Genomic DNA, 16722 nt, shown 5'->3' on the forward strand with positions numbered 1-16722 from the left:
GGTGTGTGAGTGAGTGAGTTTGTGTGTGAGTGAGTGAGTTTGTGTGTGTGTGAGTGAGTTTGGGTGTGAGTGAGTGAGTGAGTGAGTGAGTGAGTGAGTGTGTGTGTGTGTGTGTGTGTGAGTGAGTTTGTGTGTGAGTGAGTGAGTGAGTGAGTGAGTGAGTGAGTGAGTGAGTGAGTGAGTGAGTGAGTGTGTGTGTGAGTGAGTGATGTGAATGTGTGAGTGAGCGTGCGAGTGAGTGAGTGAGTGAGTGAGTGAGTGAGTGAGTGAGTGAGTGAGTGAGTGAGTGAGTGAGTGTGTGTGTGTGTGAGTGAGTGATGTGAATGTGTGAGTGAGTGAGCGTGCGAGGGAGTGAGTGAGTGGGTGGGTGAGTGAGTGAGTGAGTGAGTGAGTGAGTGAGTGAGTGAGTGAGTGAGTGAGTGAGTGAGTGAGTGAGTGAGTTTGTGTGTGTGAGAGTGAGTGAGGTGAATGTGTGAGTCAGTGAGTGTGTGAGTTAGTGAGTTTGTGTGCAAGTGAGTGTGTGTGTGAGTGAGTTTGTGTGTTTGAGTGAGTGAGTGAGCGTGTGAGGGAGTGAGTGTGTGTGTGTGTGTGAGTGAGTGATGTGAATGTGTGAGTGAGTGAGCGTGCGAGGGAGTGAGTGAGTGAGTGGGTGAGTGAGTGAGTGAGTGAGTGAGTGAGTGAGTGAGTGAGTGAGTGAGTGAGTGAGTGAGTGAGTGAGTGAGTGGGTGTGTGTGAGTGAGTGAGTGAGTTTGTGTGTGTGTGTGTGTGTGTGTGAGAGAGTGAGTGAGTCAGTCAGTCAGTCAGTCAGTCAGTGAGTTTGTGTGTGTGTGTGAGTGAGTGAGTGTAGAGAAAGAAAGAGAGAGAGAGCGTGAGACAGAAAGAGGGATTGCCAAGTCACACACAGACACCTGCACATTTTGTTCATGATGAAATCCTGAATACTGTGCAAAGGACCCAAAGGGAAATGGAGAGATTATTAAGTGGTCCCCTGGAGGGATGGGAGAGCGGTGGGCCAAAAAAAAGAAAAGGAGTGACAAAAACCCAAAGGCTCCTACAGTGGGCTGGTAAATTTCTCTCGGTGTTGCGCACACGCACAACAGTGTGCTCAGTTAAAATGCACACAGTACCACTCCCACAGGAGTGACACATTACCTTGTTTTTCTCTGAGTTGTCAGCCACCGCTTTGAGATGTGCAGAGAGGAACTTCAGTGTTTCGTAGTGATGATCTGGCAGCTCGTGGAGCTGAAACAGAGAAGGCGGGGGGGGAAAGGGGGGGTGTCACCCTACATTCCTTTGCACAGGTTTAAATCCAAAAGTAAAAAGTCACTGCCGTGTTCGACTTACCAATCTTTTGAGAACTTTTAACCTCTCCACCGGATCCTCGGTTCTATTGGCTTCTATAAAATCTGCATACTTCTCTGTGGAGAGAAAGAACAAAAACGCAATGTATGAAAAACCCGGTGAAGAATGGCTGCGTGTGTGAGCACAGGTGCACAGCATCTGTAATCAAGAGAGATTCCTCTGTCATTCACTAGGGGGCGCACTTTATCAGCATTTGCCCAGTTCCAGAGGGAAGCGGCCTTATTTAACTCCAGCAAAATGAAAATATTACAGCCAATTCTCAGTTGCCTTCAATGGAATAATTTTCACAAGACGGAAACCTTTTAGCATTGCATTTTTTTTTCCAGTGTAAAAATCAGAGTTTCATGGTCAGTGTCAAAAACCAGACTTGAATTATATCAACTTCAGGGATTCTGTAGACAATTTCTTTTAATTAATTCTGGTGTAAAACCAGAATGAAACAGAACCCTGTAAAATTTTCATTCAAATGCAGGGCCATTAACAATCACCACAAGTGAAAAAGCCAAGGCCCTTCAAAAGCCTGTACGTGCCGGTCTTGCTGTCGGGACCTTACCGTTTGTGAAGAGGGGTTCAGGTAGCTTCCGGAAGAAGGATTTCAGCAAACTGCTGATGACATTGAGATCCCTCCATTTCTGCACGGAAGAAAGGAGGAGAAAGAGAGAGAGTGAGAGACAGAAGAGAGGAGGCTGAAGGAGAGGGTGAGGGCGGCGGAGGCGAAGGCGGAGGCGGTGGCGGGGCAGGGACACACTCACGTCGTCATGGATGTCGATGTCGCCCATGCTCTTGTTGAGCTCCTCCTGCAGGCTGGATATGGCGGCGTTGTTCCCGGGGACCCTGTAGATCCCAGTGTACTCCAGCCCCCGCTCCTCCACCAGCTTACAGCAGATCTCCACTATCAGAGGCACAAACTGAAAGGCAAGCACAATACTCACTATTAGCGCTACACACTGAAATGCAAGCACAATACTCACTATTAGTGCTACACACTGAAATGCAAGCACAATACTCACTATTAGTGCTACACACTGAAATGCAAGCACAATACTCACTATTAGCGCTACACACTGAAATGCAAGCACAATACTATCAGAGACAAACTGAAATGCAATCATAAAACTCACTATTAACGCTACACGCTGAAATGCAAGCATAATACTCACTATCAGAGGCACAAACTGAAATGCAAGCGCAATGTTCACTACCAGGTTATACTATGTTAAACTCTGGGCTCAAGCCCCGAACTGAACTGCATAAACATCTATATTCATATAAACTCATAAAATGTTAAATTTAATAATATGGAATCCCCAGTAACATTAAAATGTTATTGCACAGCTATTCAATCAAGCAAATAAGAGGATCTCAGCTGCTAATTCTGTAGGTAGATGTGAAGAGCCAATGGGTGAGGGTGCCGTACTCTGTTGGACTGGGCTGGAGGGCAGTCGTCCAGCCGCACTCCAAAGGTGACTCCTGCTGGGTGCCTCTTCTCAAAGGGCTTCCTCATCAGGCCTGGGATGCCTTTCCTCCACGTGCCCTTATCCTTGGGAGGACTGGGCTCGTCTGCAGAGAGACAGGGAGCACAGACACTATAATCACTAACGCTAATACACACACACCCTTAGCCTTATGAGGACTGGACTTGTCTGCAGAGAGACAGGGAGCACAGACACTATAATCACTAACGCTAATACACACACACCCTTAGCCTTATGAGGACTGGACTCGTCTGCAGAGAGACAGGGAGCACAGGCAGTATAATCACTAACGCTAATACACACACACCCTTAGCCTTATGAGGATCGAACTCGTCTGCAGAGAGACAGGGAGCACAGACAGTATAATCACTAACACTAATACACACACACCCTTAGCCTTATGAGGATTGAACTCGTCTGCAGAGAGACAGGGAGCACAGACAGTATAATCACTAACACTAATGCACACACACCCTTAGCCTTATGAGGATTGAACTCGTCTGCAGAGAGACAGGGAGCACAGACAGTATAATCACTAACACTAATACACACACACCCTTAGCCTTATGAGGACCAGACTCGTCTGCAGAGAGACAGGGAGCACAGGCAGTATAATCACTAACACTAATACACACACACCCTTAGCCTTATGAGGACCAGACTCGTCTGCAGAGAGACAGGGAGCACAGGCAGTATAATCACTAACACTAATACACACACACCCATAGCCTTATGAGGACTGAACTCGTCTGCAGAAAAACAGCCAATATAATCACTAATACCAATACACACACACACACACACACACCCTTATCCTTAAGTAGGCAGTATACTTTGTACGAAGTAGAACTTTTTGAGCAAAACGAAGCAATCAGAACAACTGACGAACAAAAAGATGCGGTGTTGTGCGTTCGTACGGTGCAGTGTGCGACGACCTCCAGGGAGAACTTTTCGAAAATGTCTTTCTTGTTCTCCAACCTCCCCCTCTCAGCTATTGGTCCAAATATCACATAGTTGGTTACGTCACGGTTGAGAGTTCAGAGGGCTGAATTCACATGCTAATGTACGGAGAGTCAACGCCAATCTCTCTTCGGTAGAGATGGGAATTCTGTGAGTTCCCGCATGTTTGATGAATGGTGCTACTCGTTTCAGCAAGTCATCAAAACGCCTAGCACACATTCAGAAATAAGAGAAAGTGGACCCCCTCGTCTAAACTCGCATTTGCCGAATGTACAGAAAAAACTCTCCATTCTCCGTCCTACTCCGATTTAGAGGGCGAACGTACCATCTCCTTTGCCTTTTTTGCTTCTTTAGCATAGCTAGATAAACTAAAGCCACTTTAAACGTTTTGTTTTGTGTTGTGATCTCGCGTAGCCCTTCTCTTTATACATCCATGGCGTAGCCGCGAGACGGAGGTCTGGTTGAGATTCCAGCCCCGGTTAATAGCTGCCTCGTAATTATTCACGCCCCAGCGGTGTGGAGTGACTTTAAACGGTGCGGTGTTCTCACTGAGTATACCGACAACAGTGTTCGCCAGTGGTTCTCAATCCTGAAGTTCTTTTTTCTTACTGAGTATATTGCCAGCTTCATGAGGACTGCACTCGTTTTCAGAGTACAGTCAATACAATCAGCAACACTAACACATACATGCACCTTTATCCTTATGAGGACTGTACTCATCTGAAGAGCTCACAAAATTACTGAAACGACACACAAACACACATAAACCTTTATCCTCAGGAGGACTGCACGTATCTGCAGTGTGTCCACGCCATTACTAAGACGGCATAATCATGAAAACACACACACAAACATTTTTACACGTGCCAGTAACAAACACAGTAGCCCTCATGCCTGTACACACACACACACAGACGTAGTGTGTGATTACCTTTGTGCATGGCCTTCCTGTCGGAGTCCTGCCTGGGCGAGTGAGGGCTGAGCAGGGCCTTGGTCTCCCCCTTCCCTCCCAGCAAGGTGTGTCTGATACTGAGGGACTGGCGGGAAGGCTTGGGCGACGGCTCCGTCTTACCGCTGGGAGGACTGACAAACGTGCACACACACGCACGCACGCACACGCGCACACACACACGCACGCACGCACGCACGCACACACACATACACACACACACACACACACACACACACACACACACATACATACACACACACACACAAACACACATACACGCAAATGTTAAGCGCCACATGATGGTATTTTAGCACTGCTGAAGCACTTCTTCACGTGTGTGCGTGTGTGCATGTGCATTCTGATCTTCCCTTACCTCATCAGAGTGCTGTACTCCTTAATCTTTCTGCTTATGAGGTCTCTGCTTGTGACACCTGCATTCTATAATAAAAGAAAGAGATAGCGACAGGAGGCTGTTAGCTCACCCAGTCCATATCAGGAGACGGGGACAGAGGAGTGTCAGAACGCTGCAGGGAAAACATAACGCCAGGAGATCCCACGCTGCGCGAATGCTTTGTGGTTGAGCTGCAGGTTCGTACAACTTCACACCCCGATAAGACAAAATTTGCTTCTAATCAATTTATCTGCAAATTTGATTTGCATAACTAGGCAGGTTGTCGAACACTGCCGGCGCTCAGGGCATAAATTCAAACTGGGTAACCTTTACATCTTGGAGCTAGGTGAAGGAACTCCTGTGGGCTTCACAGGCTGCTCTTTGCACTTCTGAACGTGAGACCAGCGGGGAGCCGAGAGGCCGTGCTGTGTGGGGCTACCTCGCCGGACCTTTCTAGAACCTTCCCCTGTCCCTACTTTGTGTTATCATCCACCCATCCCTCCCTCCTGCTATCATTTCCTCCCTGCGGCTTTCCCGCCCTGCCTCCATCCATTGACCTATCAATCTTTCAGACAGCACCGTAAACAAACAAGAGGCCATTCAGCACTTCACAGTGGACATTTAAGAGGGAATAGAAAAAAAAAAAACATGGAAAACTGAGCTGGTGTACAGAAAATAGGAACAGATATTCCCTGCCCCCTTAAAAGGGGATCAACAGGGACGGTAATCGTTTAGATCTGGCCGATACCTATGCTTAAACAATCCTTATAAAATGGTACTACCGGTGCTGGTGTCCAAGCGGTGCCTGAACTGAGACTGTTACGTCCCAGTGTTTCTTTCGGGCTTTGTGTTTTGTTGTTTCTGTCTCCCTTACAGTCGGAGATAATGACATCACGGTCCTGTCGCAGAAATACGGGTCCAAAGATGCCTGAGGGACGACGCACGCCATCGCTTGGCAACCAGCCTAAAGGATGCCTGTTGTGAGGAGGCCGGGACCGTCGCTAAGCAGCGTTATTAGGAAGGTGCCGGACTATATATTTATGATCGGCATCTTTTTAAGTGAGTCTTGGTTAGTCTTACTCTTGGTTAGCCTTGGTCTACAGCGTGGAGTCGCCTACTGCCTACAGTCCACATTGTATGTTGTCTGAAACTTGTTAAAGACCTCTTCTATAACATGTTAAGTAACAAATAGTAGCCTTCGTGTCACTTTTTAGTTATAGTTAGTGCATACTGTAGTGACAGTCAGCGATTACCCCAGTTCCCAGTAGTACCAGGTTTCGGTACTCAACCTTCGGTCTGCTAAATTTGAAGAAAATAGAGGGACGCAGAAAAAAAGTCTTCCTTCCTTTTCCTTCCCTCATGCCTTTGTTCCTCTATTACAGGGTCTGATCTTAATCTTAAAGGTGAAATGAGTAGAATTTAGTGGCATCCAGTGGAACGGACATGGCAGAAATTGAATATAATATTCATAAGTATGTTTTAATTAGTGTATAATCCCATGAAAATAAGAATCATTGTGTTTTCGTTACCTTAGAATGAGCCCTTTATATCTACATAGGGAGAGGGTCCTCTTCCACGGAAGCCGGCATGCTGCACCATCCTGTTTCTACAGTAGCCCAGAACGGACAAATGGCTCTAGAGAGGGCCTTTCGCGTTTTTTTTCGCGTTTTTAATTTTGGTGGGTGGCGCGAATGTACCGGTTGGAAGAAGAAGAAAGAAGAGACTGAGTGGTCATATATTGTCTTGGACAATCCGTTTGTGAAATATATACGCACATTTGTGATGCCTGGGTACCTTCCAAAATAGCTGTGCGTAATACCACACGAGTTGTTTACGGTGTTGTCACCCTTTTTAGTACAGTCTGGCTTGATTGACAATCCATTTATTCAGTAGGTGAGAGTATAAGCTTTCTAACGATGTATAACACGTCTAATTTTGCTTGGGGTATTCAGTTGGTTGCAATCTGCAACCTCACCGCTAGATGCCACTAAATCGTACACACTGTACCTTTAAAAGGACTAAGGTAGGCGCAGGTTTTTGTTTTTGCCCAACACCAAGACACTTAATTCTACATATCAAGGTCTTGATTGAAGACCATGATTAGTTAATGTGTTGAATCAGGTGTCATCCTGGCCCTTTTTGGATGAGACTGGACAACCCTGCTCCACTACCTACCTCCTCATCCAAGTTGCTGTTCTCCTGGATGACTCTGATCCAGGAGAGCATGTCTTCTCGGTCCTCTGCCTGGAACAGGTACTCGCAGTCCGAGGTGGTCAGGCGCAGCACGTTCTTGCGTTTGGTGTCGCTGTAGGAGATGTCAATCAGGCAGGCCTTGATGCTGATTGGCTGTGGCTCCTCCTCGGATTGGGAGGCAGCCACGGCCAGTCCCTCCTTCTTATCCTTGTACAAGCAGAGAGAGTGTCCCCGCAGCACAGCGTACATCTGCTTCCACTGCCGCATGCCTCCACCCACCCGCTGTGAGAGAAAGAGAGAGAGGCAGAGCCAGAGAGAGAGGCAAAGAGGCAGAGAGGCAGAGCCAGAGAAAGACAGAGAGAGAGAGAGGTAAAGCCAGAGAGAGAGAGAGAGAGAGAGGTAAAGCCAGAAAGAAAGAGAGAGAAAAAAAAGAGAGAGGCAAAGCCAGAGAGAGAGGGCAAGAGTGAGGACAGAAGTGAGGTTGGCCTCAATTGAATGGCTCCATTCACAAGTGAGTGTTTGTTTCTCAATTCTGGCATGAGTGGAAACAGGGATACAATAAAACTGACTCAAATTAATCCAAAATAATAATGATTGTTTAAAATTGTTATATATAGAGTATGACCAATAAGTAGCCTTAATTGAGTAATGTGGGTGCCAACATCTTTCAGGAGACAGAAATTCAGATTATAACACGAAAAACACTCAAATTACAATCCAAGAGTTCAGCAGAAAAAATATATTTTTAGCATATAGTTCCACGTATTCACTGGTTTGAAGGACACGGTACACGCTGGAAAATACTGAACGTTCTAAAATCGGGGGCATATCCTGTTATTTACTTTTCAAAATACCCTAGATAGCACCATGCGGCCCTTCAGGATGTCAAAGAGAAAACAGACCAGAACATAGCTGAAAACAGCTGGGGTAATACAAGTAAGAAGCTGGACCTTATTCTGGGCGGCTGGACAGACAGCTGAGAGACTCCACAGCCCTGAGCCCCAAGAGCTCCAGCTCAGTTCCCGAAAACAGCAAATACCCATAATGCTTCTGTTCTCTAGGAAATGATCGTCATGAAACCCAGTGCAACAGCACTTCACACCTTCACAAAACCTCCAGCACAAGCAAAGCTGCATTTTCCAAAAACTGCACACTGGAGAGAGTACACTACCTTTGTGTGTGTATGTGTGCGTGTATGTGTCATAGATATGCATATTTAATTTGACAAGAAAGCACGCCCTCAGCCAACCTAAGCTGTTGAAGACCCTGATGCAAGCCTGTACTGTGCAGGCGAAACATGAAGCTCCCATTAAAGTGAATGGGGAACATCAGACTTTTGAAGGAAAACAGAACTTCCCCAGTGGTATTTTGATACTCAGTTTATGGTTGTTGCGTTTCATATGAAAAGCAGATTGTGGAAAATATGTTTTAAAAAATGGACGGTGAATAAAATTTAATAAATATTTTCCCAAAACCCCTGGACCAAAACAATCATTGTTTCAGAAACTGCTACACAACACAATGAAATTTCATTCACCTTGTTTACTACATAGAGTTCAATGGGCAACAAGCTCATTTGCACTCAAAATGCTGCCAGTTAATTTTAGGCTTCAACGCCTGGCTCCTCCTACCCTCTCCAGTTCCTATGTATGTTCTATGGTGTGTGTGTGTGTGTGTTTGTGTGTGTGTGCGTGCGTGTGTGTGTGTGTTGTTCCAAGGGTCCGGTCTAAGACCAACAGCGAGGCCGCTTTTAGCCATTATGGCCCCAGCCCCAGAGTGTGTGGATATCTTTAAAAGAAAACTTAAAACACACCTTTTTAGCCTGGCTTTTATCTAGTATGTGTTGATTTCGACTTGCACTTTTGCTGTTATTTAATATTTTATTATCAGTTTTATTATACTATATTTATTCATTTTCATGTTTTTTATTTATTTTATTTTTTTATTGTCCGTTTAAACTTACACTTATTTCCACTTTTTATGTTCAGCACTTGGAGTTGCATTTGATGTATGATTTATGCTATATAAATAAAGTTTGACTGATTGATTGAGTGTGTGTGTGTGTGTGTGTGTGTGTGTGTGCGCATGTGTATGTGTGCGTGTGAGTGTGTGTGCGTGCGTGCGTGTGCGTGTGCGTGTATGTGCGTGTGTGTGTATGTGTGCGTGTGTGTGTGCGCATGTGCGTGAGTGTATGTGTGTGCGTGAGTGGTCACCTTGCTCTTGTCAGTGTTGAGTTGGCGGAAGTGGAGCAGCCCCTCCTTGGTGGAGTCGCTGAAGACGTCGGAGGAAGAGTCCCTCCTGGACCCCGAGTCTTCGGAGGACTTGTCCACCGCCTGAACACAGGAGCATGCGGTTAACGAGGGCGGAGGACCGCGGCGAAGGGCTCCGTCCCGCGCGCTCATTCTGACATCCTGAGACGCGCTCAACTGGCTCCTCTCGCTCCACACTCACTGTCACAACAACCTGACGGCAACGACTGCCTTTCAGAGGGCCAGCTCATCCCAAAGGCAACCGATGACCAGCACCGTTCCCCTAACTGCTGGGACGCTTAAAGGGAACAATCGCTGAGGGGGGAGAGAACAAACTCAAAAAGCAGAGAATCACTCGTTTGGTTCCCTTTTCCAAATCACTTACCGTTTTGAAGCTTCCCTTTAACGCGCCAAATGAGAACAATGAAAGGCGGCGAACAAGCGCAGTGAATGCACGGACAGACGCTAGCAGGCTAGCAGGCTAACAGCACTGACCTTCCTCAGGCTCTTCAGACCAGGCGTGTGCTTAGCGGACGTCCTCCTGTCAGGGGAGACAGAAGGGCAGGGCTGCATTAGACACCGCGCTGCTGCTAACCGAATTAGCCACCGTCATCGAGGACAGCCCCGCCGTCCTATAGGTCAGCCGAGGACCGACTCTAGGGTCAGCCGCGCCGCGCTGGGAGGGAGGATATCTCCACCGGAGACGGCTTACCCCCTTCCATCCTCCCTGTAGTTATCCAGGCCCTCGTCGTAGGACTTGGAGCGCTCCGTTTTGGCGCCGGACTCCGACTCCAGGATAGAGAGGCGCAGGGAATCTGAAAGCAGCGGGGCGGGAGAGGCAGGTGAGAGACGGTCGCCGCGGCTGCGTGACTCAGCTGCAGGAGCACAGCGATAATGAGGCGCCGGGCGTGTACTTTCAGTCCGGTCAGTTCCCGTTCGGGTTATCCCAAATCTCACAGCGCCTTAAGGGAGTCCTCGCCAAAAAACAAGGACACGGTCGGTCCCGCGCTAACCCCCACATTAAAAGAGAGCGGCGCGCAGAGCGACAGGAAAGAGGGGCGTCGCCCCCTTACCTTGGTCATGTGACAGCTGGCGGCGGATGAGAGGAGAGGGAGACGTGGGGCTCGGGGGTATCGTCGTTATGATGGGGGTGACCGATATGACGGCGGAGGCGGGGATGTGGGCGGCGTCGTGGTCGATGCTGGGACTGGACGGCTCATCTGAAACAGAGGGGCGGGGGGCGGGGTAGTCATTCAGACCGAGGGGGACGGGCATCGCGTTTTTGTTTTTTTACGAGGTGGGCTGGCCGGAATCGTCAACCTTCGTTTGCCGAGTGTCCATAAAACAGGGAGCGGGCCGGAGATAAGGCCCTGAGTCTGAGTCACGCCCTCGGGCCGGGGCAAAGGAGTCCCTTTCACGGACTGAGCGCGCCCCGGCCAGATAAGCGGCCGGGCCGGGCTCTATCAGAGTCCACACGCAGATACCAGGGAACGAGGCCCTGGCGCCGCGGCACGCGCGCTTGCGTCACCCCCATTGTGCCAGGTTCCGCACGCCCGCTCTCGACCGCGCTGGCCCACGAGCGGGACAGAAACCGGTCTGAAACGTGTCTGTTCTGGTCCGAGTGGGACAGGTTTCCCACGGCAAGCCAGGCAATCAGAAACCCTGCTAAACGTACCAGTGCACACACGTTAACATTACCTTGGTAGCAATTTCAAGTGGGGCAAGTGAGACGGCACAAGCGTAGCGCTGTAGCGTCGGCTCAGTTACCCAAACTTCCACTAGCGTCGGCAGCACAGGATCAAAGAGCAAAATTAAACAGCATCAAAGCTGCAAAGTGCCGCCATTTTCATAGCTTCCCAAAGCCAGACGCAGAGTGCCCCCTCAGCGCAGTGTAAACCTCAGCTTCGGACGCAAGCAGGCAGACAGTTACTGCCTTTGATCATTTAAAGGAACGTCCAAACAGCTGCATCAACTAGGCAAGATTAGAGAAAATAAGTATACCGTAAAAACTCATGTTTACGTAAGTATTACGCCCAAAAGATTAAAAACCAATCACCACGAGTGCTTTCCCTTTGCATCTTCCATTTTTTTTCCAAAGATTTTTTTGAAAAATTTTAAAACAAAACACAAATCAACAACACGAGGTAAAACAAAAACAGGAAACAAAATTAAAAGTAAAAACACAAAACAAGACAAAATGCAATGCAAATTCCTGCACTGTCTTTCTGACATTCTGCCCCAAATGCATGAGCTGCAGGGACAAGAGATGGTCTAAGAAATACACCCTAAAAGCTAAACCCCCCTAGATTACTACAGTGGGCAGGAACAGTAATCCCCCCTTCTTTAATATACAGAACGCTGTCCCTAAGCGCTCTGGCCTAAGCTTTCTCTGAATAGCCTCTGGAGCTGGCGCCTACCGTGGGCCTCCTCAATGGGCTGGTACACGCCCTCGCAGTCCGTGCACCTCAGACACCTCCTGGGGCCCTCCAGCCAGACCCACGGGGACCCCCAGCAGACCCACGGGTGTCCGCTGCTCTCCTGTAGCCACAGCATCTCCACCAGCAGCATGGCTCCTCACCCACAGCACCCTGAGCCTGGAGCCCGGTTCCCGGAGCCAGGAGCCCGGATGATTAGTATGACCTCATGTGAGGCCCGGGCGGCGCGGCTGTGACAGAGCCCCCTTTCTCTGGAGCTGGGCTCCGACTGGTGCTCCCGGGGCTGTCAGTGACTGCACTGTCCGCACCTGCTGCTACGAGCATCAGCCTAGAGGTCTTACCGCTCAGTCATACTGTAATAGTATTAATGTATTACAGTCTTACCACTCAGTCACACTGTAATAGTCTAAATGTATTACAGTCTTACTGCTCAGTCACACTGTAATAGTCTAAATGTATTACAGCCTTACCGCTCAGTCACACTGTAATAGTCTTAATGTATTACAGTCTTACCGCTCAGTCATACTGTTATAGTCTTAATGTATTACAGTCTTACCGCTCAGTCATACTGTAATAGTATTAATGTATTACAGTCTTACCACTCAGTCACACTGTAATAGTCTAACTGTATTACAGTCTTACCGCTCAGTCACACTGTAATAGTCTTAATGTATTACAGTCTTACCACTCAGGCATACTGTAATAGTCTTAATGTATTACAGTCTTACCACTCAGGCATACTGTAATAGTCTTAATGTATTAGTCTTACTGCTCAGTCACACTGTAATAGTCTTAATGTATTACAGTCTTACCGCTCAGTCATACTGTAACAATCTTAATGTATTAGTCTTACTGCTCAGTCACACTGTAATAGTCTTAATGTATTACAGTCTTACCGCTCAGTCATACTGTAATAGTCTTAATGTATTAGTCTTACCGCTCAGTCACACTGTAATAGTCTTAATGTATTACAGTCTTACTGCTCAGTCACACTGTAATAGTCTTAATGTATTACAGTCTTACTGCTCAGTCACACCGTAATAGTCTTAATGTATTACAGTCTTACCGCTCAGTCATACTGTAATAGTCTTAATGTATTAGTCTTACCGCTCAGTCACACTGTAATAGTCTTAATGTATTACAGTCTTACTGCACAGTCACACAGTAATAGTCTTAATGCATTACACTCTTACCGCTCAGTCATACTGTAATAGTCTTAATGTATTAGTCTTACTGCTCAGTCACACTGTAATAGTCTTAATGTATTACAGTCTTACCGCTCAGTCATACTGTAATAGTCTTAATGTATTACAGTCTTACCGTTCAGTCACACTGTAATAGTCTTAATTTATTACAGTCTTACCGCTCAGTCACACTGTAATAGTCTAAATGTATTACAGTCTTACCGCTCAGTCATACTGTAATAGTCTTAATGTATTACAGTCTTACTGCTCAGTCACACCGTAATAGTCTTAATGTATTACAGTCTTACCGCTCAGTCATACTGTAATAGTCTTAATGTATTAGTCTTACCGCTCAGTCACACTGTAATAGTCTTAATGTATTACAGTCTTACTGCACAGTCACACAGTAATAGTCTTAATGCATTACACTCTTACCGCTCAGTCATACTGTAATAGTCTTAATGTATTAGTCTTACTGCTCAGTCACACTGTAATAGTCTTAATTTATTACAGTCTTACCGCTCAGTCACACTGTAATAGTCTAAATGTATTACAGTCTTACCGCTCAGTCATACTGTAATAGTCTTAATGTATTACAGTCTTACCGTTCAGTCACACTGTAATAGTCTTAATTTATTACAGTCTTACCGCTCAGTCACACTGTAATAGTCTAAATGTATTACAGTCTTACCGCTCAGTCATACTGTAATAGTCTTAATGTATTACAGTCTTACCGTTCAGTCATACTGTAATAGTCTTAATGTATTAGTCTTACCGCTCAGTCACACTGTAATAGTCTTAATGTATTACAGTCTTACTGCTCAGTCACACTGTAATAGTCTTAATTTATTAGTCTTACCGCTCAGTCATACTGTAACAGTCTTAATTTATTACAGTCTTACCGCTGAGTCATACTGTAATAGTCTTACTGTATTACAGTCTTACCGCTCAGTCATACTGTAATAGTCTTAATTAATTAGTCTTACCGCTCAGTCATACTGTAACAGTCTTAATTTATTACAGTCTTACCGCTCAGTCATACTGTAATAGTCTTACTGTATTACAGTCTTACCGCTCAGTCATACTGTAATAGTCTTAATTTATTAGTCTTACCGCTCAGTCATACTGTAAGTCTTAATTTATTAGTCTTACCGCTCAGTCACACTGTAATAGTCTTAATGAATTAGTCTTACCGCTCAGTCATACTGTAACAGTCTTAATTTATTACAGTCTTACCGCTCAGTCATACTGTAATAGTCTTAATTTATTACAGTCTCACCGCTCAGTCACACTGTAATAGTCTTAATGAATTAGTCTTACCGCTCAGTCATACAGTAACAGTCTTAATGTATTAGTCTCACCGCTCAGTCATACTGTAATAGTGTTAATGTATTACAGTCTCACCGCTCAGGCATACTGTACTAGTCTTAATTTATTAGTCTTACCACTCCCTCGTACTGTATTCCAGTCGTACTGGATGTCTTGCCACATTAGTCTTGGTGTATTACTGTCTTACTGCATCAGTCTTGGTGTATTACTGTCTTACTGTATTAGTCATATAGTATTACAGTCTTATTGGACTCCAGTTTTACTGCATTAGTCTAACTGTGCAGGCAGAAACTTCATACCAAGCTGCTGCTTGGTCAGTATTGATATTTAAATTATGTGCCAGTAATTACAATAATACAATAAGCAAAAACACTGTACTAACGGGTGAACTAAACACAAGTGAAGTACTTCACACCTCTAGTTAATCTCACACACACATTAACACAAACAACCTAGCTCTCTCTGCAAAACCGTATGTACAATTGCTGGAAATCAGACCATGTCATGTCACATAGTGCAGCTGCATCCACAGAGAACACAGGGGACACCACCCTGTGGGAACAGAGAGTAGTGCAACAGTAGAGAGGCGGACTTTTTTGCACGAGGAAGCACTCGGCGGGGGTAAATCCCCAGGAGATCACCGCAGACTGTGCAAGAACAGCTGAAAAAACCCCACAGGAGGAGACGGTGACTCACGCACTGGCGGCAGGGGCAGGTCAGGTTTCAGCAAACCCTCCGCCTGTTGTTAAGTGGTCTGGCTTTTGCGCCAAAGCTGCAGGTGGCCCTCGGTCTGCCGCCGCGACGAGCAGTGCCGTACGTGTGCGCGTGACCCAAAAACGCACCGCTCATGCCGTGAACCCCACGACCTCCAGAGGAAAACCGCTTCCTGTCGTTACTCAGTTATCTGGCCGTGCCGTTTTCACAACACCGGCTGCATTGTGTTCAGCTGTCCACGGGTTGGTTAAAGACTGTAATCTAGGAAATGTGGCTAGCTACAAATGAGATTCTGCAGCACAGGGTTGCAGGTTTAAATCAGTGGTGAGGCACAGCTGTGCTTTACAGCAAACTACCACTTAACCTGACAATTTTGGTAAAAATCTATTAAATTTGACAAAGGGCAAAATCCAAGCTGTACTGGATAAGGGCTTCAGCCAAGAAAACTGCAACAAATTAAATTTTTCCCTGAAAAACCATCTATATCACCCAGACTTTGGTAATGCTCTGATTCAAAATTAAATCTATTAACATTTCTGCATGTAAACGTTTCATCTTTGGTTGATCTAGAACATTAATAAGAACGGTTATTATTATTAAAGACATTATTATAGACTACAGCCTTTCCTAAGATCAGGTTATCGCAGAACCAAACGGAGCCAGTCTCATTTGTAAAACAGATAAACAAATCAATAAACGAATACAAAAAAATAATAATGAATTCCGCACACCTTTAAAAAAAGCCAAGTTCCTTAATGCACCATAAACAAGGAAGCAGTTGGAACTAAATCTGTAAACAAATCGGGAGCTGGTGCCACTGTCCCGCAATCTTCAAGCCCGTCTGCAGTTCAGGCATTCCTCTAAAAAGGTGAAAGGCAAAAAAAGAACTGGCATCCACGGATGCAAACGCAGCAAGGTATGCCAATGATTACGGCCATGAACCACACAACTGTAAATGCATTCTGCGATTCACGCAAAAGAAACTCTGCCTGGCGTTTTTTAAGGAAAACTCGGCATACTTTACTAATATCAACTCAACAAGATCTCTACCTGTTGAATGAGGTGTGCTTTTTTAGGGATGGAGTGAAAACCTTACAGAATGGTAGATCTCCAGGAACAGGGTTGGGGATCACTGTGCAACAGTAACATACTTCTCATGGGAAATTGCTGTCCTTCAGAGTCAGGATAAACCATTTTCAGCACGAGGCCACTGACATTTAAGCAGCTGTCAGCCAGGTTAAACTGTTTTCACAGCAGCCCAAACAAACAATAAAAACCACCTAACAAACCTCAACAAACTGCTCTGAACCCACAGAGTAAACATTGCCTTAGTGGTTATTCTAAATCAGCGGTGGGCAATTCCAGTTCTGGAGGGCCGGTGTGGGTGTGCAGGTTTTTGTTTTCACCAGTTGCCCCGGCTAAATGAGCTAACTGGCTGTACACGTCAACACTGGTTCACTCGTTGATTAGATCAGAGT

General features: G+C 46.1%; 1 protein-coding gene across 7 annotated transcripts in view; it reads right to left on the reverse strand.

Moving 5' to 3' along the window:
* LOC118225559 (rho GTPase-activating protein 21-like) overlaps positions 1-16722 on the reverse strand; it is a 91891-nt gene that overhangs the window by 7174 nt on the left and 67995 nt on the right. For all 7 annotated transcript variants that reach the window (XM_035414096.1, XM_035414097.1, XM_035414095.1 and 4 more), the window contains 12 exons: positions 10656-10802; positions 10295-10397; positions 10078-10123; positions 9547-9666; positions 7316-7615; positions 5123-5187; positions 4729-4880; positions 2780-2922; positions 2115-2270; positions 1916-1994; positions 1345-1418; positions 1153-1242 (listed from right to left, as the gene is read on the reverse strand). In XM_035414096.1, coding sequence (XP_035269987.1) covers positions 1153-1242; positions 1345-1418; positions 1916-1994; positions 2115-2270; positions 2780-2922; positions 4729-4880; positions 5123-5187; positions 7316-7615; positions 9547-9666; positions 10078-10123; positions 10295-10397; positions 10656-10802 — 1475 coding nt within the window. The remainder of the gene's footprint in view (positions 1-1152; positions 1243-1344; positions 1419-1915; positions 1995-2114; positions 2271-2779; positions 2923-4728; positions 4881-5122; positions 5188-7315; positions 7616-9546; positions 9667-10077; positions 10124-10294; positions 10398-10655; positions 10803-16722) is intronic.

This window comes from Anguilla anguilla, chromosome 4 (assembly GCF_013347855.1).
Source record: "Anguilla anguilla isolate fAngAng1 chromosome 4, fAngAng1.pri, whole genome shotgun sequence".
Taxonomy (NCBI): Eukaryota; Metazoa; Chordata; class Actinopteri; order Anguilliformes; family Anguillidae; genus Anguilla; species Anguilla anguilla.